The sequence below is a fragment of the Epinephelus moara genome, chromosome 15 (genome assembly GCF_006386435.1).
Source record: "Epinephelus moara isolate mb chromosome 15, YSFRI_EMoa_1.0, whole genome shotgun sequence".
In the NCBI taxonomy this organism is placed as follows: domain Eukaryota; kingdom Metazoa; phylum Chordata; class Actinopteri; order Perciformes; family Serranidae; genus Epinephelus; species Epinephelus moara.
Window position 1 is genome coordinate 14,557,868 of NC_065520.1, and position 24,994 is coordinate 14,582,861.

At 40.0% G+C, this 24,994-nt stretch overlaps 1 protein-coding gene and 1 long non-coding RNA gene across 2 annotated transcripts; one reads left to right on the top strand and one right to left on the bottom strand.

Annotated features, from left to right (window-relative positions):
* The first annotated feature begins 964 nt into the window (after positions 1 to 964).
* On the top strand, positions 965 to 16,600 carry cab39l (calcium binding protein 39-like). The gene is made up of 9 exons (XM_050063599.1): positions 965 to 1,199; positions 9,072 to 9,198; positions 9,546 to 9,710; positions 10,026 to 10,144; positions 10,237 to 10,405; positions 11,794 to 11,853; positions 13,543 to 13,608; positions 13,718 to 13,861; positions 14,010 to 16,600. The coding sequence occupies exons 2-9, from the start codon at positions 9,097 to 9,099 to the stop codon at positions 14,187 to 14,189; spliced, it is 1,005 nt and encodes a 334-aa protein (XP_049919556.1). The 5' UTR covers positions 965 to 1,199; positions 9,072 to 9,096; the 3' UTR covers positions 14,190 to 16,600.
* On the bottom strand, positions 15,947 to 18,431 carry LOC126401984 (uncharacterized). Its single transcript, XR_007571143.1, has 2 exons — positions 16,253 to 18,431; positions 15,947 to 16,209 (listed from the first exon to the last, which is right to left on the bottom strand). It is a non-coding gene; the product is annotated as an uncharacterized LOC126401984 (long non-coding RNA).
* Between the last annotated feature and the right edge of the window lie 6,563 nt (positions 18,432 to 24,994).

The window sequence follows — 24,994 nt, forward strand, 5'->3', positions numbered from 1 at the left end:
GTACTTTTTGACCTGGAGGCCGGAGAGACGAGAAGGGTTCTATTTTTTAGTTTTATGCAGCACATTGCAGCAACCACTGTCTTTATTTTCCTATTGTATCTACTGAGTATGGTGTTGATATAAAGATATTATAATAATGAGACATATCTGTGTATATTTGTACATATGTAATTCTGAATTGTATGTAAAAATTAAAAGCAGCTTTAATAAAGTCTGAGATGGTTTCCCTTTTTTGGATTTTGCCTTTTTTACAGGATTAAAATCCAGTTGATTTTATTTTATTAAGATTATAATTTATAACTGACTCAATTTTTATACGTTTATCAATCTTTTACTGGTTTAATAACACTGCCAGTGCTATAAATGATGTATTGTGATCCGGAAGTGTAATTCGAACCACGTGGAATCTAACCTCCAATGGGCTTTTTCCAGTTTAGACTATCATGGTTTGGCACGGGCTGCGTTCCAATATGAACAGCATCCGACCTTCCGTGTCTCCTCTCCTTTATTAATCCCTGTCAGTGGAGCAGAAAGGGAAGTTATATCTCGCAACATGTCTTAAATTAAAGAATCGTGACTCAAGTTGTACTTTTAATGGTTTGAATGCCATTTATAACCGTAAAATGTGAGGCAAGGTTGCGAGAAGGACTTGATAGGAGAGGATGCGAACGAGACTCAGCCGCGGCTGGAAAGATACAGATGTATTAAGTTGGCACGCGGGAGCCAAACGGCTACCGGAAGTGACGGCTTTGCTGTATAAAGCAATTTTGCCTATGCACCGTCGAAATAATGTATTAACAGGCGAAATATTGGTTGAATTTTTAAAAGATGGCTGTATTTCGCTTACTATTAGTTGTGTAAGTTTTAATTTCGACCTCCCTCCCCCTTGTTCCTCCGTTATTTTAAACGGAAGACTGCTCGCGCAGTTTTTATTATGAACGTTAACACCGGAAGTCGTTCAGATTTTTATCGCGCTAGCTTGACAGACGACTGGAAAGCGACCAGATGGGATTCTGCACTGGCTTCTTAACAGATTCCTCACATTTCAAATTGTATCGCACACATTTTTAGCGGACTTTCCTGCCAACAAACAGCCCTGGCGTGACGGCAGACGCCTATCTGGGAGGCTCGGCTGCGCTGTGAACCGGGACAGGAGCGGCCAAGACATTTAAAGACACCCCACCAAACATCTTCCCACTGTAGGTATCATTTCTAGCCCATACTGTCGAAGAGCGATAGCTTCCAGTCATCTTAATGGAGAGATATTATTGCCCTTGACAGTCTTTGTAACTTCGCTTCGGGTTGAAATGTTTGCTATGTTGAGAAGTGAGACGCCTCTAACGTCCTTTGTGGCAGTTGTGTCTGAAATGGTGCAGACTACTGTGATTAGCTTTGGAAATCTGTCAAACAAAAAGGGAGTTTAGCCCAGAGGCGAGAGGGGTGTAGCCTTGTTAAATCACATTGTCCGGGACTGTTTATGCGGCCTTATGTGTTATTTACTGCCAGCTGCGCTTTAGGCTCCCATTCCTCCCAACACGCTGTTTCACAGGATCTTTATTTCTCCAGCAGCACGAATGCAGTGTGTGTTTTTGGTGTTTGTCTTTTTCCTCCTTGCTATGTTACTTTAGACGACCCGCGTCATGCTAGCGAGAACGACAACAATGCAGCTTCCGGTCACGTATTTCACAATAAAATTTGTCATTGGGCTGAAACTATTTGTTCAATAGATCATTAATAGATCACCAGAAAGTTAATCACCGACAAATTTAATAATTGATTAACAATTTGGGAGAAATATCAAGTAAATATAGCCTTTCCTACATTTCGTAGATCTAATAATAGATCAATTGGAGGAATAATTGTACAATTGATAAACATTGAATATAATTAATAGCTTTTTTGCAGCCACAGTCTGGCTCCAACTGCAATTAATATTTCTAATGTCATTTACCTTTGCAAGGATCAGCCTCTAATTGCTGATTGATGTGACATCATTAATGATCTTTAAAACAATGGACAGACAATAATATTAGCAACTCTATGACTGATAATAAGCACATTGATTTTTTACTTATTGTGTATCTGAGAATGCTTAAGCACTTATAAGGCTGTTAATTTAATAATTTCAGTGTTGTTTTGGGTATTTTTTTTTGTTATGTTTGTCAGTCAATGTTTTATACATCCAAATCTGCTTGGCTTTTATTTTTAAAGCTACCTTACTGCCCCAAACTCTGGCTTTTTCCACTTGTGCTGACATATAGACAGACCACAATCGGAATATTAAGCCTTACTGACTATGCACATAACTACAGCAACCTATAAACTCCCCTGGTGAAGCAACTGTAAAGCAGCTTGCAGGTCTGTCAGTCTGGATGAGGCTACCGTTGAAGGACCTGAATGTACAGTCACACCCCACGTCATGTATTTCAGTACCAGTCTTTATTGTTGTGCCGTATGCTTCAGTGAAGCGCATTAAATACAGGCAGGTGTCAGGGTTCGTCGTATTATTGGGCTGCTTTTGCACAGGGACATTTGTGGCAGTCGAGAAATCCTTCTGTTACCCATTCACATCATTAACAATCTCAGGATTGGACTTGATGAGCCGGTGTTTGTCCTTTTCAGGGAGCGTTCCTCCCATGTTGCCTCGGAGAGGATGATTTCACTGTGAACGTCTGCTCAGAGAACGTCTCTTTGTAGTTAGAGATGGGGCTGTGGTGTAGTTCAAACAATTAGATCCTGATATCTCTGGGAGCTGGCTCTGTAGCACAGAAAGAGTAGGACTACGTTTTTAAGGTGGAATTAGGAGCAAGCCAGAGTGTTTCAAGGCCTTTAAAAAGAGATTCAAGATGTTCTCAAAATTTAGATGCCTTCTTAGGAAGGAGTAAATCCTGTTTAATTTAACTTTTATTCAATTAAAAAAAGACTTTGTTGTATTCATGCTGAGTGGAGGTTTTAAGGGTTAAATATCCTCATGGCTCCTCCTTGATTACTTAAATTCCAGTTGTATCATGAATGGCTGTCTCTGCATTCCAAGACAGTCAGGAGGAAGCGCTGTCAAATTAAAAGCAGCCACCTTTCTTCTTTCCTGAAAGGCGATACATTCATCACATTGTTGAACGCATTCAGTTTTCAAAAAAGGCGTGCACAGACACAATATTACAACTCATACGAGTCGGTGTGTACATGACGTCCCTGATGCCGATGTGAAACCTGTTTTTAGTATGAGCCATGAAATGTCCGACTTGTATTCACTACCAGAGTGGCAGACGGACATCTAGGTGTGACAGATAACTATCTTGCAACACTGGAATGACTTTGATTAGTCATGAAGGCCACCCACTACCAGTGTAACTACTGGTTACAGTGTGTGTTACTGGGATCTGATGTTTTCTTAATTTTTCTAGGGCTTGGTGTGGCAGAATTGGGCCAATTAATCACTTAATTGATCAACAGAAAAGTAATTTTGATCGTCATTTAAGGTATTTTCAAGCAAAAATATTAGTCATTGCAGAATTTGAGGCTCTTAGTTGTGGATAATTTCTGTTTTTCTTAGTCTTATGTGACAATTAACGGAGTATCTTTGGGTTTTGGATAGTTGGTCAGAAAGAACAAGCAATGTAAAGATGTGACTTTTGGCTTTAGGTCATTGTGATGTGCAATTTTCGACAATTTCTAACATTTTTTTTGAGACAAAACCGTTAAGGCTACAGTTGGTAAGTTATCAGTTTTCAGTCATTGCTTGTGAACTGCGATCAAACTGTCAAACTAGGCAGCGTTAATCAAATATGCATTGACGGTTTTTTCACCTCAGATGTTTTCTGAAACACATATTAGTGTACAGTTTAGCTGTAATGCAAGAACGTTTCCTCCGGCTTAGGTGTAGGGTTTCAACGGTATGAGACTTTCTTGGTGCGATAACTGTCTCAGAAAATATCGACGCTTAACGTGATAGAAACAGAAGGGTAATCTTTGCTTGAACAAACGTTTTATTACTATAACTAAAACCATTTTGTTTTCGAAAATACGTGTAAAAAGTATCCCCTTTAAAAATAACTAAAATAAAGGTGAAGTTTTCCGTCCAGAACATTTTTTTTTTCAATAGCGTAGATAAGTGAATATATATGGTATGATAACTGTCAACTTTTATATCACAGTATATGTTAAAACCGTTATATTGCTTCAATCCTACTTGGCTGTTTTCAACACGGTAGCTGGGTCACAAACGTTCTCATTTAACAGACAAACAGTACACTAAAATATGCTTTGATATCCTCTGATTGGCTGTTTTCCTTCAACCGCAGTGGATTCTGGCAAATGCCATTAAAGGCGCTACGAGGAGGAGGAACAGTTTGTCTGTTTCGTATCATTTACTTCTGCGTGGATGTAATGACAGTTCAAGCAAATTTGACAAGAAGTTATTTTTCATAAAAACGACCAACTGCAGCTATGAAGCCTGTGAAGCATTTCTGATTTAAACCTTTAAGTGTTAAAATTAGCATTTATTTGGAAAGCAGCTTTACAGAAAGAAAGGGAGAGGTGATAATACATTTAATTATTTTTGTCATAATACAGTTACAAGTTAGGACTCCTTGCATTGACAGAAATATTTAAAAAAAAAAAACGGTTATCCCATGGTTGAGGCTTGGATTGATGTAATCCATTACATTTTTGTGATGGACGAACTTGCATTTATTTTACGATTGGAACAAGAGAAGTTAAACAATTGTTGGATTATTATTATTGATTATTTACTTATTATATTTTCTTGCATTATGCAGATGGTCAGCAAGATGTCCAAACATGTATCGATGTTTTTTTTACTTCTTTTTTTTTCAAATTTATTAATTAGTTTATTTCTTCCTGCCTAATGTTTTACCAATAACAGTTTTGTCAAGGGTTGAAATATCCTTTGTAAGTTTGTTTTTATTTATTGTACCACAAATACCTCACTAATATTTAATCGCTTTACTACATTATTTTCAAAAAGGCAAAAAAACTGTAATTATGATGTGCTGTAAGACTTTTGTGATCAAATTTTTATGAAGTTTCATTGCAAAGTATTCATAATAAATCATATATGTAGCCGCATCTCATCCATATGTATTGATATGTGTGGTTATTGAAAATCTCTAAATTAAAAAACTAAATTAAAAAAAAAAATTGATGTGCTGTAAGACTTGCTCCAACTTTATTCCAAATAAAAACAATTAACTTGTTTTTTCTTGTTGAAATGAAGGTGATAATTGCTGTTACCTAAATATGTCTATGTGTTTAATCAGTCTTCACAATCAGATTTAAACTGTACTGTATTTGTTCTCTCATAATTACATCTGAAAAATTAATATTTGGGTCAACGTGGAGCCTTTCTCTGTCAGATTACACTTAAACAGAGCAGCTAGCTGTGTGCGTTCAGGCCCAGTGGGCACCAGATTAATTCCATTACATAACATTTAGCCAGTCTTAAGCAGACTACAAGTGAAAATGAAGGCTTCACTCACAGTAACCTCGAGCTTAAGCTTTCCACAACTCAAAGAGGTGTTATTAGATGATTAAATGGCCCCTTTAAGTACTCTTGTAATAACCAGAAACATTCGGTCACAGACGACAGAGTGGAAACGTTAGACGTCTGACACAGTAGTTTACAATATGATTGGATTAGACGGCAGCAGAGTTTGATAACTACTTCCTCATTGCCTGCTTATCCTTTGACAAATATTGACCGGGCTGTAGCTGTGTGGGCATGATGTAACCTGTTAATAAAGTGAGTTAGTGCAAATGGATGCATCATGTTAAAGGGTGTTTTTTGTTTTTATATTTGTCTCTGATGGCGACTGAAATATTTTGTGCACTTAGCAGCTCATGGACAAAGTATTTTTGCATCTCCCTGATGAAGTGAAGACACTCAGCTGAGGTTTTGTCTTTGTCAGGTGAAAACCTTGTGATTCCAATTCGAGCTGTTTTCTTGTTTTCGTCGGCATTGAAGAACCCTGCCTCCGGCCCCCTTTGGGATTCTCAAAATGGTATTAATTGAGCTGTTTTATATCTTTTAATGTGATCTTTGCAGTGCAGCAAAGTTGATGTAATAAGGCGGGTCGTACAGCTTGGAGTTCACCGCTTTGTGTCAGTAGCGTAACCAGAGAGAAGGTGTACAACTCAAGGTGTGTGTAGTAGAAATGCAGTTTGGATGGAGTGGATTGAGGAACAGGAGCAGATGTAGATGGAGAGGAATGAAGGTTGGAGTTGGAGTTAAGAGGGAGGGTAATGCCCTTTTACATTCCCACATGAGGATTAGCAGTCACAAGTTCTCTGCCTGTTCCTGACCCAGCCTGGATTTTGAAGGCCGCCACTGCCTCCTGGATCCTTTAAACGCTCGTACTCAAGTCGTGGACTTGACCAGATTCTCTCTCTTTTCTGTACGTCTTGCATGTACACAGTGGCTTCAGGAACTAGTCAGACCCCTTCACTTTCTGCACACTTTGTGTTATAGATTTTGCAAATGTATTGAAACAAACCTGAAATCTCTCATTTGCATAAGTATGCTATGCCGTGGTACTCCAGATTGTGGTCAGGTGCATCCTGTTTGCTTTGATGATCCATGAGGTGTGTCCAAAACATGGTGGAGTCCACCTGTGGTAGATTGAATTGGCTGAACATAGTGTCGAAAAGTACACACACCTGTGTCTACAAGGTCCCACAGTTCACACTGCATTTCAGGACAAAAACCAGACCATGAAGTCCAAAGAACTCTCTGGGCGTCTGCTAAGTGCGCAGTCTTATTGTCGACTGGCTGTTCACTCTGGTCACCTTTGCTGTGTTTCCACTGAATGGTACAGCACAGCTCTACTTACCTCGACTTGCTCCATTTTGGTTTTCCATCAGCAAAAGTTGTGGATAGTACCTCATCCTTTTTTTGGTAACCCCTTCTTTGAGGTTCCAAGCGAGCTGAGCTGATCCTAGAAGGCGGAGACCACTTATGGGTCAGAGAATCGTCACTAGTGCAACTCAAGACATCCTGCCTGCAAAATACTGTACAGTTGATGAAGTGAAGTCACTGTTGCCGATGAAAGGATCCAATGAGTGTCGCTTTGGAGCAGTTAAACACTGCGTTGCTATGGCAATCAGCTGATAATCCCACCTCCATTGAAGGGGTACTAGCTGTAGTGGAAAACAAAATAAATAAAAGGACCTAATACCAAAAGTGAGTCGGGTCAGCTGAACCATGCAGCAGAAACGAGGCCCTACCTCCAAGATCTTTTCAATATATGTGGGTGAAGGTCAGACACATATTGAGACTACTAAATGCCTAACGTGACAAATTCAGTTTGTAGATAATATAAATACATTTTCTCATACCAGTATTTTTATGCGTTCTCGCTGGCGAGAGCCTTGGTCGCGGTGGACGTCTGTCCAATCCTTGTGAACACGATATCTCAAGAACGCCTCAAGGGAATTGCTTCAAATTTGGCACAAACATCCACTTGGAGTCAGTAAACTGATTTGTTTTTGATGGTCATAGGTCGAAGGTCAAGGTCACTGTGACTTTGTCTGTCTCACTCTCTTGGACGTGATATCTCAAGAACGCCTTGAGGGTGTTTCTTCAAATTTGGCAAAAGGTTGACTTGGGACTCAAGGATGAGCTGATTAGATTTTGGTGGTCAAAGGTCAAAGTCACTGTGACCTTGTCTGGTCCATTTTTATGAATATATCCATTTATCTCAAGATCATGGTAAGGGAATTTTTAAAATTTTGACACAAACATCCACTTGGACTGTAGAATAAACTGATTAGAAATTTGTGGTCAAAGGTTTAAAGGTCAAGGTCAGTGTGATCTAACAAAATATGTTTTTGGCCATAACCCAAGAATTTATACGCTAATTATGACAAAACTTCACACAAATGTCGAAGAGGATAAAACAGTGAAGTGATGACATTTAATATCCAAAAGGTCAAAGGTCAGCTTCACTGTGACATCATAATGTTCTGCATAAAACACTTTTCTGGCCGTTCCTCAGCAGTGCATCAGTAAGGTGTGTGGCTGCAACACAATACTGTAGTAACCTACAATCTAACGGCCCATCCTTAACTGTTGATACCAAACAGTCTATGACATTCTGACAGCACCAGGGCAAAATACAACCTGAGCCTGACGCAGATAGTATGAAATAAAGCATAACTATATTATATGGATCATATGCATTCAAGACAGTGACCAAGTGCAGGCCTACTTTGCCTCAAAATGATTCAGAAACTGACATTGGTGCAGTGTTTCGGAGGAATTTGAGATTTCCTGAGCAGCAAATCCCTCGTTGTTCCTGATCTTATATACCAATCCAATGTAATGACTTTGACTGTCTAAAGAGTTTGGTGTCAAAGGGGCTGCAGCTGTCGCTCATGCAGACGAGAGATGACGTTGGAATGTGTCTTTAAGGTGCTACGGGAATCCTAGCGCACACACACACCACATAGTTATGTCTCTCTGTGCGGCCCTTTGTTCAGTCGTCATACCAACTGCATGAAGAAAGAGTTTAAAAATTCATCCATTCCAGGAATTCTTTATGAACTCGTCGGGCTGGGATGAGCCTCTAAAGACTGATATTTTCTGATTTTTGTATAATTTAAATTTGCTAATTTTCCTTTCCAATAATGCAGAAAACAATTCAGCACTTAGTGTAAATTTCCCCGAGGACCACAGTGTTCTCTGCAGGCTGAAAAACCTGTGAAAAAAACATTTAGATTGTTGTGAGAAACTATTTGTGTTTCTTCTGTGTCAGACATTGTGACACACTTCCTGGTCTACAGTACAGTACGTCCCATGTGTCACGTGTTTGCTAAAATTTTAAAATATTGTCGAAGTCAGCCTCAAATTTAAGTGTTGGTTGGGCTCTCGTCTATTATTCTGTCTCCTAGAAAACCTGGCGAGCTCCTAAATGTCACTGAAATGTTACGAAGCAGATGTGCACTTGTTCACACAAAGCCAAGTTTCTCTGGTTTAGGAACTAAACATCCAGCTTGTCTTTGACTGCTCATTTATGTGCCCTGCGTGTGTGTGTGTGTGTGTGTGTTTGTCCCAGGTCCCAAGGCGAGTGTGTGTCCATCATGCCGCTGTTCGGTAAATCCCACAAGACTCCGGCGGATATCGTCAAGACGCTGAAGGAAAACCTGGCCATCCTGGTCAAACAGGACAAGAAGACAGACAAGGTAGAGATGGACAGTGTGTGTGTGTGTGTGTGTGTGTGTGTGTGTGTGTGTGTGTGTGTGTGTGTGTAAATGTCTGGGTGTCCAGGGGCTCGAGGGTGACAGTCCTTTGTGAAATGGGACCATGGAACAGCCTGGTCCTGTCATCTCCTGACACTTCACTGTCAAAACAGTTTACGCTCTCTCTTTCACACACACACATACACACACAAGAGTTCAGGCTCATGTCAGTTTCAGATTTCTCCCTTTCCCTGTAATGTTTGTTTAAAGTCCATATTTGCTTTTGTGTTCCTCCACATTGTGTCCGACTTGTGAAGCACCTATCAAACATCTCCCTCTCTGTTCTCCAGGCATCTGAGGAGGTGTCCAAGTGTCTGGTGTCCATGAAGGAGATCCTGTACGGCAGCAATGACAAGGAGCCTCACACTGAGACGGTGGCCCAGCTGGCCCAGGAGCTGTACAACAGCGGCCTGCTGATGTCTCTGGTAGAAAACCTGCAGGTCATAGACTTCGAGGTAAGGAGGGAGGGGTGGAGGGGTGTCTTCACGTCTTCATTCTTCAGTTATGGAGCGAAAGAGAAGTGCAAAGAAAGAAGGGGGGGATAGATGACTGTGACAAGAACAGGACAGAACACAGAGCATGTTCAATTTATGCTTCGGCGGAAGGGTTCAGTCATTTCCATGGCAACCAGACACTATCCTCCAGCCGGCTTGTTTAGTTACATCATATCATCCCGATCAGGAAACGGTACTTCAAAATAAAAGCTCTGTGCTGGAAATTTACATTAATCGGGGTTAAGTGTTTGTCTAATCGTGTGTGTGTGTTTCCAGGGGAAGAAGGATGTGTGTCAGATCTTCAACAACATCCTGAGGAGGCAGATTGGGACGAGGAGCCCCACTGTCGAGTATTTCTGTTCCCATCAAGAGATCCTCTTTATACTGCTGAAAGGGTGAGACACACACACACACACATGCACACACACATACTGTACACAGTCTGCTTTCCAAAGAGGTGACGCAGAAACTCTCTTTGTGTCCAAAGGTACGAGACACCCCAGGTAGCGTTGAATTGCGGGATCATGCTGAGGGAGTGCATCCGCCACGAGCCACTCGCCAAGATAGTTCTCCAGTCGGAACACTTCCACAGTTTCTTCAACTACGTGGAGATGTCCACTTTTGACATTGCCTCGGACGCCTTCGCCACCTTCAAGGTACCTCCTGTTCCTGCTTTACTTGTCCATGATGTTACCCTTAACAAGTAATGGTGGGCTTTCCCTACCCAAAGTAGAGTTGTACAGTGTGGCCTTTGAGTTAGCTAAATTGGCAAAACACTGGATAAATGAGAGCAATCATCTAGGATGGACAGAAATAGAACAAGAACTTACCGCCCCCTTCAGTCCAGTTGAAGCTTCATCACAAAATACCCCATTTCCAAAGTCCAGGAGCAAGGAGACAAATTCAATTTTACAACACTCAAAAATGTCTGGACTAAACTTCACAAATTGTTAAAGATTTCACAATATAAGCAGGTGTACACTTCACTTTGGAGGGACTTTAAATTTGAACATTGATAAATATCTCCGATGCAGGCTAGTGTACAAGAGAAGCTCAGGGAAAATTTACACATTACAAGATACTTCATTGATATTATTTTACACCTGTCCGTCTTCATAAAATGGGTTTACTGGAAAATACAGGAATCATCTCAGCTGCTACAGTCATCCTCCGCTACTGGAAAGCCAAGTTAGACCTGAATATAGAGAGTGGGTTGAGTTAATGACAGAGAATGCATCATTTGAGTTAATGATAAGCAATGTGCCCAACCATCAAGAGTCATATTTGCTTGTCTGGAAACAGTTTTTGTCTTTTATAAAGGGACTAAATATGTCATAGGCTTTGGTTGTATCATTTTATGTCTGTTTTCAGGCTTTTTGTGTAAAATAGGTCACCTGATGATATAAGAATTAGTGCTGTGCTGATGGACTTTTCATTTATTACTGTTATGAACACTGCAGAGATGTGTTTTTGTTAGTCTGTCCTGTTTGTGTTCATGTTTGTCTTTTGTGCTGATTATCTGAAAATAGAAAACGTAAATGACAAAAAAAACAAAAGTTGTTTTCTCATGACAAATTTTCTCATTATCTCAATAAAAATCAGTGGGATTTGACTCAAGTCTGCCAATATTTTAATAATAATAATAATACTAATAATAATAATAATAATAATTATAATAATAATAATTTGGCCAAGAGGAAGCTTGCACAACGAAAAGAGAATAGGACCTAAGATGGAGCCTTGAGGGACCCCACAGGAAAGAGTGGCTGAGGAAGAGGAGTGCAGGGAAATCTTTTGCTCTGCTATCTTTTAATGATAAAACAAAATACCTTCTCCTAACTTAGTTTCCACTCGGGGAGAATTCAACTTCAGATGTCCTTCCTTGTCAGTGATATGGTTTTCCAGACGGACAGAGAATCGATATTTCCTGTTAAAACTGACCAGCTGCCATGTTGGGACACTGAAAACTACACAAATGTTTAATGTTTAGCTCTGCTATCTGACATACTTGATTAACTGTTTATTTTTTGGTCTTTATTCACAGGATCTCCTGACAAGACACAAAGTGCTCGTGGCCGAGTTCCTCGAACAGAACTACGATGCTGTGAGTGATTTGTAGTTCCACCTCACTGAGGATAAGTCTGCAGAACACATGATGAATGTTTGAGCTCCCACATGTTAATGCAAGTTTTCCCCGTTATTTTGAACCAGCATTACCAGGTGGAACTTTTTTTAGTCTCTAACTTGCGTCACACCCACCCCCCCCACCCCATCCCTGACCGCAACCATGAACCATACACACGCCTCCCACGTAGGTCACGCAACATTAGTTGCCGAACGCAATTTGGAAGTATAAACATAAACACTGTCCCCAGCTCTAAATGGCAGCTTGACTAGAAAAGACCCCAAGAGAGGGAGCACACTCGGATACATAACGGGATCAGATGTCAGTCACTGCCGTGTTCAATGGCCCAGTCATGTGTCCAGAATAGACGACACTTAGACATAAAGTATTTACTAATACATTTAAAGTTCCAGGAAAGCTGGATGAGTGAAAATTCCACTTACTGTCACATCTCGTCTCGATGAAAGCGCTGCTCTGTGCTGTCACTTTCCCCAGGCAGAGGGGCCCCTTTCATACAGAGGGCCCCTAGGGGTGTCAGGCTGTAGAAACCCCACACAACACTGCCTTTTTACCTGGATGTTATATGTTGACAGATGTCTCTGTGAAGCCCGTCAGGAGCCAAAATATGGCACTTTGATTAATCGTGTGACCTGCTCAGGTACATTTACAGCGGCACAAGTTAGCTCTAACTGATTTAATTACCTGTGATGTACTACAAAACTATACTATTCCCTTAATCCTGCAGTTCAGAGAGAAAGAACTATCAAGAGTAAGGGACACAAAACACAATATAAACAGAGGCATTCTAATGATCTGTTAGATAAAGATAATAGGGTAGCACTGGAATGAAAACGTCAGAGAAAGTTCTTGTTTGCAGGTTTGGAGGAAGTTAAAGAATGGAATCTCCCATTTTATCCACTTCCTCTTTGTTATAAGTGTTTTTCCTTGTTTAAACACCCACATCTCAGTAGTTTTTGGTCATTATGGCTTGTCTTTAAAGCTGTAGTCGGTAATGTTTATAAAAAACAATTCTTGTCATATTTGCTAAAACCGTGAAACCGAACTGTGTCAAATTGCCAAACTAGGCAGCGTTAATCAAATATGCATCGACAATTTTTCACATCAGATGTTTTCTGAAACATTATTAGTGTACGGTTTAGCTGTAATACGAGAAAGTTTGCTCCAGCTTTTGGGTCGTGCTTTGTTCTGGCTCTGCTGTAGGGTTGCAACGGTATGAGACTTTCATGGTACGATAACTGTCTCAGAAAACAAACCAAACTAGCTAGCACTGATCAAATACGAATTCTGTTTCTGCATTGACGATATCTCACCTGAATTGTTTCCAGAAACATATTTTAGTGGACTGTTGAGCTGTAAAATGAGAAAGTTTGTGAGCCGGCTGCTATGTTAAAAACAGTTGGACCAATGCAAAGCACTGCCCACCAGCTGGAGCAAACGTTCTCATGTTACAGCTAAACAGTACACTAAAATATGTTTCTGAAAGGAGTCTCTAATGCAGCTGCCAGTCATGTCAATTACTGTTCGATCAAATAAGATTCTGTTACTGCATGTTGTCAAGAACATGTTTTAGTATACTGTCTATCTGTGAAATGAGAATTCCATCTCAATAATAATCCATAACAAAATGTGTTTTTTATGTAATTGCAGGTGTTTGCAGACTATGAGAAGCTGCTGCACTCCGAGAACTACGTCACCAAGAGGCAGTCTCTAAAGGTTTGACTTTACAGAGCAATGTCTACAATATATATCATTACTTGAGCATTAATTCGTGGACCTCGCTAATATATTTGCCACCTTGCTTTTAATTCTCTCTCCCCTCCAGCTTCTGGGTGAGCTGTTATTGGACAGACATAACTTCACGGTGATGACACGCTACATCAGCAAGCCCGAGAATCTCAAGCTGATGATGAATCTGCTACGAGACAAGAGCCCCAACATCCAGTTTGAGGCCTTCCATGTCTTCAAGGTAAAAATGCCACGCTCTAAACACAGCAATCATGAACCCGTTCAGTAATATTCTATTGAAGTCTATTGAAACCCAGACACAGCATGTACAGATGGTAAATTCTTTGTATCTGTCATATGTAAAAATGTCTGTCTTTTGCCGCCGTCAGGTTTTTGTAGCGAACCCCAACAAGACGCAGCCAATTGTCGACATCCTGCTCAAGAACCAGACCAAACTAATCGACTTCTTGAGCAACTTCCAGAAGGATCGCACAGACGATGAGCAGTTCAACGACGAGAAGACCTACCTAATCAAACAGATCAGGGATCTGAAGAAACCGGCTTCTTAGAGAAGCACCCCTCCCCGCCCTCGACCCTCAACTTTTTATCGATAGGAAGACATACAGTAGAAAAAAAACACATTAACAATAACGGTTATTCTATTTCAAAAAATCTTCTCGACATTTTCTTTTTTTCTCTCTGTTGGTTCATTTAAGACTTGTGCAAGAGTAGTTCTCAATCACTGATCTTTCTTTTGTAAATTTTTCTCATGAATTTTTTTTTTTTCATCTGTAGCATGTAGTGCCACAACTCATGGTGTTGGAGGCAGCTGATTTCCTCTGTTGGGAGAACCAGCGGTTAAAAAGCTTCGGCCAAAATGGTCGGACATAAACAGACGTGACCATTTTTGTATCAGTCGCCAGTTGCGGGTGCTCTGTTAGTTGCTGCACACAATTTAATTCCTTAACTGTTTAAATGAAGTAGCTGCAAATATAAAACAAGAGAAGTATTTCTGTTCTGTTTTTTTTTTTTAAGCTGGGTCAACATGTCTGTTAGGGATCAGGCAAAAACACATTCTCGGTCATTGCTAAAAGCTTTGTAAGCCAAACGGCAGCGGTAACTCTCAGTTGCCTTCTGCTAGCCAAACGTCTTTTTTGTTGTACTGCCAAAGCCAACGTTCGCTTAGTTTTCTCTCTCTGAAACTGAAAAGCATCATCAGACTTCATTATTAGCAGATTTTAGCATTGCTAGTTTAACAAGGGAAAGGCCTGAGGCGTGGACTCAAGTCACAAATTAGTTTACTTTAGTCTCAAGAAAATCAAAAAAAGACTTGAACCTCGACTTGGACTTAAACACCAATATCTCGCGACTTCACTTGGACTTGAGCCTTTTGACTTGAAAGCACTTGATACTTTCCCCCAAGCCCAAAGATTTAGTTCACGTACAAAAAATATGCAGTGGTCAAAAAAAACTAATTGCAGTATGCAAAACCTGGGGGTTGAGAATTACTGACAATAACATGCAACTCCCAATTTAGTTGAACATTTGAAGTTGCACAAAGAACAGCAAGTCAAAGCTAATGTCAGCATAGTTAGCGAGCTAATGCTTAGTAACGTTAGCTTAATTGTTGACTTTTTAGCAAACTTGTTTTAAGAGATAAATGCAAATTGTAAAAAGCTTTTGTGATTTTTGTAAATTTAATATTGCCATTACTTTTATTGAAGAGCGCCTTGTGACTTGTTTCAAGGTTAAGGACTTGGGATGCATCAGTCTTGACTTTGGATGCCTTGGAACTGGAACTTGCCTACCTTGACTTGGGACTTTCCCCTCTTGACTTGGGATTTACCTGTCTTGACATTAAACTTGACTTAGGACTTGCCCCTCTTGACTTGGGACTTGCCTGTCTTTACATGGTACTTGCCCGTTTTGACTTGGGACTTGCCTGTTCTGACTTGGGACTCGCCTTCCTTGACTTGGGACTTGACTTGGGACTTGCTTCTCTTTACTTGGGACTTGCCTGTCTTAATTTGGGACTTGCCTGTCTTGACTTGGGACTTGCCTGTCTTGACTTGGGACTTGCCCGTCTTGATTTTGGACTTGCTCCTCTTTACTTCGGACTCAGCTGTCTTAATTTGAGACTTGCTTTATTTGAGACTTGCCTGTCCTGACTTGGGTTTTGATTTGGGATGTGCCCATCTTAATTTGGGACTTGCCTTTCTTGACTTGGGACTTGCTGTCTTTATTTGGGACTTGCCTATTTTTACTTGGGACTCACCTGTGTTGACTTGGGACTTAGCTGTGTTGACTTGGGACTTGCCTATCTTGATTTAGGACTTGCCTATCTTGACTTGGGACTTATCTGTCTTGACTTGGGACTTACCTGTGTTGACTTGGGACTTGCCCATCTTGACTTGGGACTTACCTGTGTTGACTTGGGACTTACCTGTGTTGACTTGGGACTTGCCTATCTTGACTTGGGACTTGCCAATCTTGACTTGGGACTTACCTGTCTTGACTTGGGATTTGCTGACTTTATTTGGGACTTACCTATCTTGACTTGGGACTTGCCAATCTTGACTTGGGACTCACCTGTCTTGACTTGGGACTTGCCAATCTTTGACTTGGGACTCACCTGTCTTGACTTGGGACTTGCCAATCTTGACTTGGGATTTACCTGTCTTGACTTGGGACTTGCTGACTTTATTTGGGACTTGCCTATCTTGACTTGGGACTTACCTGTGTTGACTTGGGACTTGCCTATCTTGACTTGGGACTTACCTGTCATGACTTGATACATAAGATTTGTAACTTGTGACTTGTAAAACAATGACTTGGTCCCACCTCTGGGAAAGGCTGAAGCAGTTGTGTGAAATTGAGAACACACATATAAAGGCTGATTTGTTTATGATAATACCTTTCCAAAAATCACAGATTGGCACTTGTCTGTAAGACTAGACTGAGACTAGAGGAGTTCTAGTCAGTTGTATGAATATTTAAAGTCAAAGAAATGAAGGGCCTTTTTAATTGAGCATTTGGCTGCTATCAGTACAGTAAGCTTCAATCATTTTTGATCACTGGTTCTCTTTGCTGGTGGCTGATAGCACTTTCTGTATGATAAAAATAATAATATGATTTGTTTTGTTCATCTTAAGCTGATCACTGTTTTCTCACTGCTTGAGGGTATTTTTTATATATATAGTTTCATTTCTTGTCATGTACAGTTTCTGGTTTGTACACCTGAAGTGAGTGCCATGTTGAGTGAGAGCGTTGAACATTACCAGGAGGCACTTTGCTGTGCGGAGGAGAGAGGAGAGCAGCTGTAGACATGTGTTTGTGTTCCACTCCTTTTTCTTTCTGGACTGTAACAGGTGTTTTTGCTCTGATTTGGATCTGATGTTGGTTAGAGACAGGTGAGAAGATTCAGAGGTGCCTTTTCTTTTGGTGTGTTTTCCCTTCTTCTTTTTGTATTTCTTTCTAGGGGGAGCTTAATTATCCTGTTAATGAAAATATGCTCTGGACAGAACATATTTGTTGTGATTAAGCAGTGAACCTCTTAACTCACTATATTTGAGTTGCGCCGTCAGAGAAACATTTTAAACTTTTTTGCAGCTGATTGCCATTGTGTACAGACCAGGGTCAGAGTTTCACTTTGAGTGATTCAACATACAGATTACAAACCATGTGTGGGATTCTGTCGCAGAGTGAGGCCAAAGTTGTGACTGGATTTGATGGTGAAATGTAACTGTGAAAAATCTAAATGTGGTGAAAATTCCACCTTTAAATTGCTGTTAGTTTTATATTTGACTCCCTAAAAAGACATTGGCAATTATGTCTATATGTGATGTGCATCCATCAGGTTGCTTTGAGCTTCCCTGGAAGTTTAATATTCAATGAAGCCAAGATCGAGGAAAATTACAACCTTCTTTAATTCGGACACTTAGTAAATTTCAGTAGCTGCCATTTAAATGCAGCAAATCTAAAGAAAGACGTAAGTGGAGTACATCTGAGTGACTAACAACCTGTGAATCGCCATTCTGGTGTAAAAGGAAAGAGTTCTCCATGTTTCGTTATCGAGGTGAAAAATAAAAATGCCACCTTTTTTTGATGTTATAAGCTGTGACATATCATACGTCATCAGATGCAAAAGTCCTCCAACTCAAACAATGAGCAACTTTGGTCCCAGCAGAACTCCGACATTATCTTCCCAGTGTCCTCTCTCTCTCTGAAGCAGCCACCTTATCTTCCACATTGATGCTGTTGTACCACATTCACGACAAATAAAAGGATCGGAATGCATTCTTTGTGTGCGTGTGCTCGTTTGTAACTCGATTGCTGGTTGGTGGATCCGTCAACTACGAGTATGATGATGTCATTTCTGACTCCATCAGGTAGTTTGTGTCTGGACCTTGAAGATATTTGAGCTTCTGTCAAAGTGTATGAAGGGACTGTTTTAAAATGATTAAGGCTTTCTCTGCTGAAGACTGGGCTTCTTTTTTGGAAAGCTAACGTGTCATTCACTGCTTGTTAACTGCAGTCAAACTGTCCAACCAGACAGCGCTGATTAAATATGAAACAACATTCTCCATCTCTCACTTCAAATGTTTTCAAAAACATGTTGAAAACAGTCAGGCCAAAACCAAGCACATACATTTTTACTAAGACATTTTGAGTCCCATGCATTGACCATCCACCATGTCCGCAGTTCTCCAGGGACCCCCCATTTATACCATGTCACTTGACTTTGGGGTGAATCTGCAATTTTTGTCTTGTAAAATTACAACATTGAGGTGTTTTAAACACAGCTATTTAGTTTTTTTGTCATATACTATGAATATTTTTAAATTAGTTATACATGGTCTTCCTTTGTTTATTTGTTAATGCTTGTCTGAGGACGAGAAAATCTTCAAGGAGGCAGAGTTGTGTGTCTCCAGTTTGTTAGCTCAGGGGGGTAGAAGACTGGTTTGAAGGTCAGAGGATCAGAGTTCAATTCTCAGGTGAACTGTTTTGCAAGCTGATGTCTGAAAATTAAAATGTCTAAGAAACACAGACAAAGTCTCTCTGACCTGGTAGCTCAGGCTGTTAGAGGACTGGTTAGAAGTCCTTAGGTTTAATTTTTGATCCTAGTCCAAGGCAGCTGAATTTTAAAGGCTGCTGTCCAGAGGAGAGAATGAAAGGCTCCATGAAACACAACAGAAGTGTGAGGTGGAATAGCTCAGACTGTTTAAGTGCTGCTGGGGTATTCTAAGATTGGTGGTTCGATCCTTATCCAGGGCAGGTGAATTTATAAAGTCCAACGCCCAAATAAAAAGGCTAAATGCACCCGGAGAAAAGACTATAAGTGTAGGCAGGCTAACTCAGTGGTTAAGGCAGCTGACCTTATTGTGGGAGACTGTGGTTCAAATCTGGTCAGGTTGATGGTTTGATCCTTATCCAGGGCAGGTGAATTTATGAAGTCCAACGCCCAAATAAAAAGGATAAATGCGCCCGGAGAAAAGGTGATGTGTGTAGCAGCAGGATAGCTCAGTGGTTAAGACTACTGGCCTTAGTGCGGGAGACGGGGGTTCAAATCTGATGCTACCATATGCACGTCATAGCACGGCATGGGGGAGCCAGGACGCCAGGAAAAGTGGGGATGTCATCATCCCCCACATTTAGTACATGATTAATGCACAGTTCACTACTATAAGTTTAACAGTAACACAAATAACCTATTGTAATCTACATATCTAGGATAGGCAGGAGGGCAGGAAAGCAGGCCTTGGGCATGAATGTGGCATGATGGTGGCTAGGACTAGATGATATAGGATGGATAGAAAGGAAGGTAGCTAGGCCTAGGACAGGAAGGTGTAATAGGAAAGGTAGGGGTTTAAATGTTTTAAAAACATTTTTAGACATTTTAACTTAAATAAATCCTGTTATGCCTTCCTGTAAAATGCTAAAAATGTTTAAGAAATAAAATGTCAAAAAACAACATAAAACACAACATAAAAATGTTTAAGAAATAAAATGTCAAAAAATGTTTAAGAAACACAGACGAAGTCTGTGTTTCTTAAACATTTTTTGACATTTTATTAGACATTTATTAGACATTTTAACTTTAACTTTATTAAACTCAGCCTTGGTTAGTTATTGTTTATTTATTGTTGTTTCTTAACAATTAAGTAACAATTAAGTTTCTTAACAATTAAGTAACAGTTAAATGTGTTTCTCCAAAAAAAGGTAAAATGTTAAAATTCCTGCAAATAAAATAAAAAAACCTTTCACATTACCCAGTTACCTTACTATTATCCACTTAATGTTACTAAATGTGGGGGATGACGACATCCCCACTTTTCCCAGCGTCCTGGCTCCCCCATGCCGTGCCATGACGTGCATATGGTAGCATCAGATTTGAACCCCTGTCTCCCGCACTAAGGCCAGTAGTCTTACCCACTGAGCTATCCTGCTGCTACACATATCGCCTTTTCTCCGGGCGCATTTAGCCTTTTTATTTGGGCGTTGGACTTTATAAATTCACCTGTCCTGGATAAGGATCAAACAATCTATCTGACAAGATTTGAACCCCAGCCTCCCGCACTAAGGCCAGTAGTCTTACCCACTGAGCTATCCTGCTGCTACACGTATCACCTTTTCTCCGGGCGCATTTAGCCTTTTTATTTGGGCGTTGGACTTTATAAATTCACCTGTCCTGGATAAGGATCAAACAATCTATCTGACAAGATTTGAACCCCAGCCTCCCGCACTAAGGTCAGTTGCCTTAACCACTAAGCTATCCTGCTGCTACACATATCACCTTTTCTCCGGGCGCATTTAGCCTTTTTATTTGGGCGTTGGACTTTATAAATTCACCTGTCCTGGATAAGGATCAAACTATCAATCTGACCAGATTTGAACCCCAGTCTCCTGCACTAAGGCCAGTAGTTTTACCCACTGAGCTATCCTACTGCTACACATATGGCCTTTTCTCCTGGCGCATTTAACCTTTTTATTTGGGCGTTGGACTTTAAAATTCAGCTGCCCTGGATAAGGATCAAACCTCTGATCTAAGAATACCCAAGCAGCTCTCTAACAGCCTGAGCTACTCCATTGCACACAGTGATTGTGTTTTATGGAGCCTTCAACTCTCTCCTCTGGACGGTGGCCTTTAAAATTCAGCTGCCCTGAGTAAGGATCGAACTTCCGATTTTAGAATAGCCAAGCAGCGCCTTATCAGCCTGAGCTATTCCACCTTACGCTTCTGTTGTGTTTCACGGAGCCTTTCGTTCTTTCGTCTGGACAGTGGCCTTTAAAATTCACCCGCCATGGACTAGGATTGAACTTTGAACCTAAGGACTTCCAACCAGTCCTCTTCCAGTCTGAGCTACCAGGCCAGAGACACTTTGTCAGTGTTTCTTAGACATTTTAACTTTCTCCTTCAGACATCAGCTTGCAAAAGGGAGTGACTGTTCACCTGAGAATTGAACCCTGACCCTCTGATCTTCAAACCTGTCTTCTGTCCCACTGAGCTAATGAACTGGAGACACATGAACTCTCTTCGTTGAAGATTTTCAGTCTCTCTCTTGGACAAAGGTATTCAAAAGTCAGCTGTTAAGGTGTCTTAGTAGGAGGAATTAAACAGAGACAGCTGTTCAGAAGGCTGGCTCTCTGCTTTCAAGACATAGGCTTAAACTCTATTAACCTGTCAACATCATCATTATGAGGATGTTTTCAATCTTGACTTGTCCTGAGGGGGACATGAATACCAGTATTACATTTCATGGCAGTCCACACAGGACATGGAAATATACAAAGAAAAATCACACACTTCATTTGGACAAAGGCATTCAAAACTCACTGAGCATCAACTAGTACTGAGTTCAGTGTTTGGATTTGAATGTGCAACTTACAAAGATCTGTTCATCACACTGAGCTACCTTTCTGCTACACATCCTGTGACCAGTCTCATCCAGAAAAAAGTTAACCCTCACCAGTAATCTGGTTTGGACTACATTAACACGTAAACAATAAAAATACACATAAAAAATATATTTTGTTGCCAAGTCAGGAGCTGATAGTTGACTTTGGGAAGAAGCAGGGACCTTAATGTCAACAGGTCCTCAGCGTAGAGGGTGTATAGCTTCAAGTACCATGGTGTCCACGTCACTGGCGGCCTGACCTGGGTGTTGCTTACTGTTCCACCTTCGCGACGTTGTGATGTCATCAGGTTATTCTTGTCCTATTTTTATTATTATTAGTGTTATTTCAGTCACTGTGTCTGTTTATGTGCCAGACGAAATGTTGTAGTAACGTAAAAAGCGCCACCAGATGGCAGGAGCTACATTTGAAGTACCGTATGCAAACATGCAAGTCACTGAATCCTCCACAAGTTCCTGCAAATCTTTCACAATAAAAGCCTTTTAGAAAATGAAGGGATTCTCTCAACCCAAGTTATAAGGGGCTTTTAATTTGAAACGGATACAGGAAGTGTTGAGTTTGAAATGATGGCGCGATGCATTAACTTTATCAAGGTAAACAGGAGCAGCTAAAAAGTAAAAATATAAAAATACAGAGGGAATAATAAATAACATCCCGTTTATAATGTAGTCTATGTAAAAGTCACTATTTTTTAAAATTTTATTACTACATGTCCTCTGCTATTTCACACCATCATTTTTCCCTGCAGGAAATATCAAAAACCCTGGGGTGTTGTTGTCATACAGTTGTCTACGGCAGCAGATCGCTCCGTGTTTCTGTGCTGGACTTTATGTTGGAACGTCGTGAGGTGTCCCAGATGTTAGAGTTGTCCCTCAAAATAAAAAACAGATACTGCCTTAAGTGAAACCTCTTATTTTTTCTTCACATAAGAGGTAGCGACTCTGCACCAGTCAGAACTGAAGAAGCCTCTTGGATGAGAGGTGAAACGTCTTCAAGAAACTCAAGCAAGTCCAGTTGCCTACAATATAGCACTTACGATGTCTACAGTGATTGTGATACCGACAACCCGACGGCCTTTTAACACCGCATTCCGTGGTGGAAGCACGTAATGGGTTAAAATGACGTGCCGGTACCATGGAAACAATGCCAATGTAAAGTCAAGCTGGACTTAAGTTTGTGCATTGCATTCAACTTCCACTGTTACATAATTGAATTATTTATGCACATTGTTGCTCTTGTCACCGTCATATATTTCATACACTTTTCTTTGTCCATAGCGCAGACCATATTTCCTTTGTACAGTCAGTATTTCATTTCACGTTTTATATACCATTTTTAGGCTACTATTCCACTCTGTAAATAGATTTTAAAATTTCAATATAATTTTAATATATTTTTGTCTCAACCTGGAGAGTAACATATGTCAGTATGAAGATTCTACATGGCTCCTGCTTTAAAATACTGACCTTTGAACCTTGACTTCGGTGCATGTTTGAAGGCTTATAACTCAGCAACAAAAGGGGGTACAGACATGGGACCAACCAAGAGAAACCCCTCTAATTTGTTTTTTTGTCACTCGTTATGGCACTAAAGCTCAAGAAATCAAACGGATCATTAATTCAAACTGGTCTATATTAAAAAGTGATGTGAATTTGAGAAGCATTTCCCCTGAACCACCAGTCATATCCTATAAACGAGCTCCCACTATTAAAGATACATTGTTTGCAGTTATCTACCAGCACGCAGGGAAGATATGTGGCTAAAAAAACCCACAGGTACATTTAAATGTCTTATTAATGCATGTAACCACTGTTCGAATGTTATTCAAACAAAGACATTTACGGATCTGAAAACAGGAATAAAGTACAATCAGACAGATTTTATTAATTGCAACACCACATTTGTTGTATATATCGTCTAATATGTCCATGTAATTGTTTTTATGTAGGATGCACCAAGAGATGTCTTAAGGACAGGCCATGACCTATCCTGTCTTAAATGAGGAGATTGACTATAGACCTTTTTTATAAATGTTAAATGCTGCAATCTGTAATGATATTACTGTCAGAAGTTAAGAGGACTGACAGATTATTTGTGGTTTTTTTGAAATGTGTTAAATTTACTAATTGATCAGTTTGGTCGGTTTGGCTGTTTTTGTGTGGTTGCTTTATGTATCTTGTTTTTGTTGTTGTTGTTGTTGTTGTTGTTGTTGTTGTTGTTCATTGTATCACTGCTCTGATTGTCAATTTGACTTGAGTTCTATCACCTGTGTCCACTCACCAAACAGGACCCTGACACTCCCAGTCGAGCCTATAAATAGGCCTGCTTCGAACATCATGTCTCCATTTGTAACCCTGATGAAGACCCAAGAGGTCGAAACCGGTCGGTTTTTTTAAGTGTCTTTGTACAAGCCATAATAAAATAAAGGCTTTTTAATGAAGTAATCAGGCTACCTTTTTTCTTTCCCTGCTCCATGCAAGAGTGGCTGAAGTTTGTTTTTCATCTTTGGTAAGATTTTGAGCCCTCTTCTTCAAGACCACCTGCATTTTTTCCTTGAGTTTAGTCGGTCCTTGAGCACACCACTACCTCTCTTCTCAGTTATAGAGAGCTCTTGACCTCAATTATTGTGTGAGTGTAGTCAACAACTGGTCAGATATGGGTAAAATATGGTTAAAATCAATTTTCACCCATCTAAAAATTAGATATTTCAAATCTAATTACACAAGTGTATTTACCACCCCCTTAAAGTCCACAGTGTACTCTCAATTCAGTGTTTACAACTTCCAAATCTGGGAAAAAAAATTTAAAAAAAGAAAGAAAAAAAACTACAATTCCCTAGGACCGCACCATGCAGCTTGATACATATCAGCAGCATAGTTGTAGTTCTTCTGATTTGCTAAGTAGGGTTCTATATAGGGTCAAAAAAGATAGATCTACTGAATATATCTAATATCTAGTAAAGTCGAACTAGTTATTACACTGCACCTAGATGAACTATGTTAAGAAAAAGTAAGGGTGTTTAATTTCAGATATTTTAGCTAATACTCTAGAAACGGCTTTTTTGGCATTGTAGTTCTTCCGGTTGTAGAGTTGTCACATAGGGTCGTAAAAAATATATCAAACATCTAGTACAGCCAAACTATCATGTTATTATTATTACTGAGGGGAAATTTTAAAAGAGGAATATATTTGCAGTTTTAATATCATACAGTGGTGGAAAAAAGTTTTCGGACACCCTTAAAATTTTACACAATCTATTAAATACAAAATATTATCATGAAATATTTGTGGAAAAATCTTTTTTGTGTTTCAAAAGGTGTGGCTGCATTAGACAGATACAAACAAATACAAATTATATTTTTTTGTTTATTGTTTACAAGAAAAACTAACAAAACTAAATTCTTTACAGTTTCAATATGTCAGTTCTCAACATTGTCGGTATCAAAGTCAACAAATAACA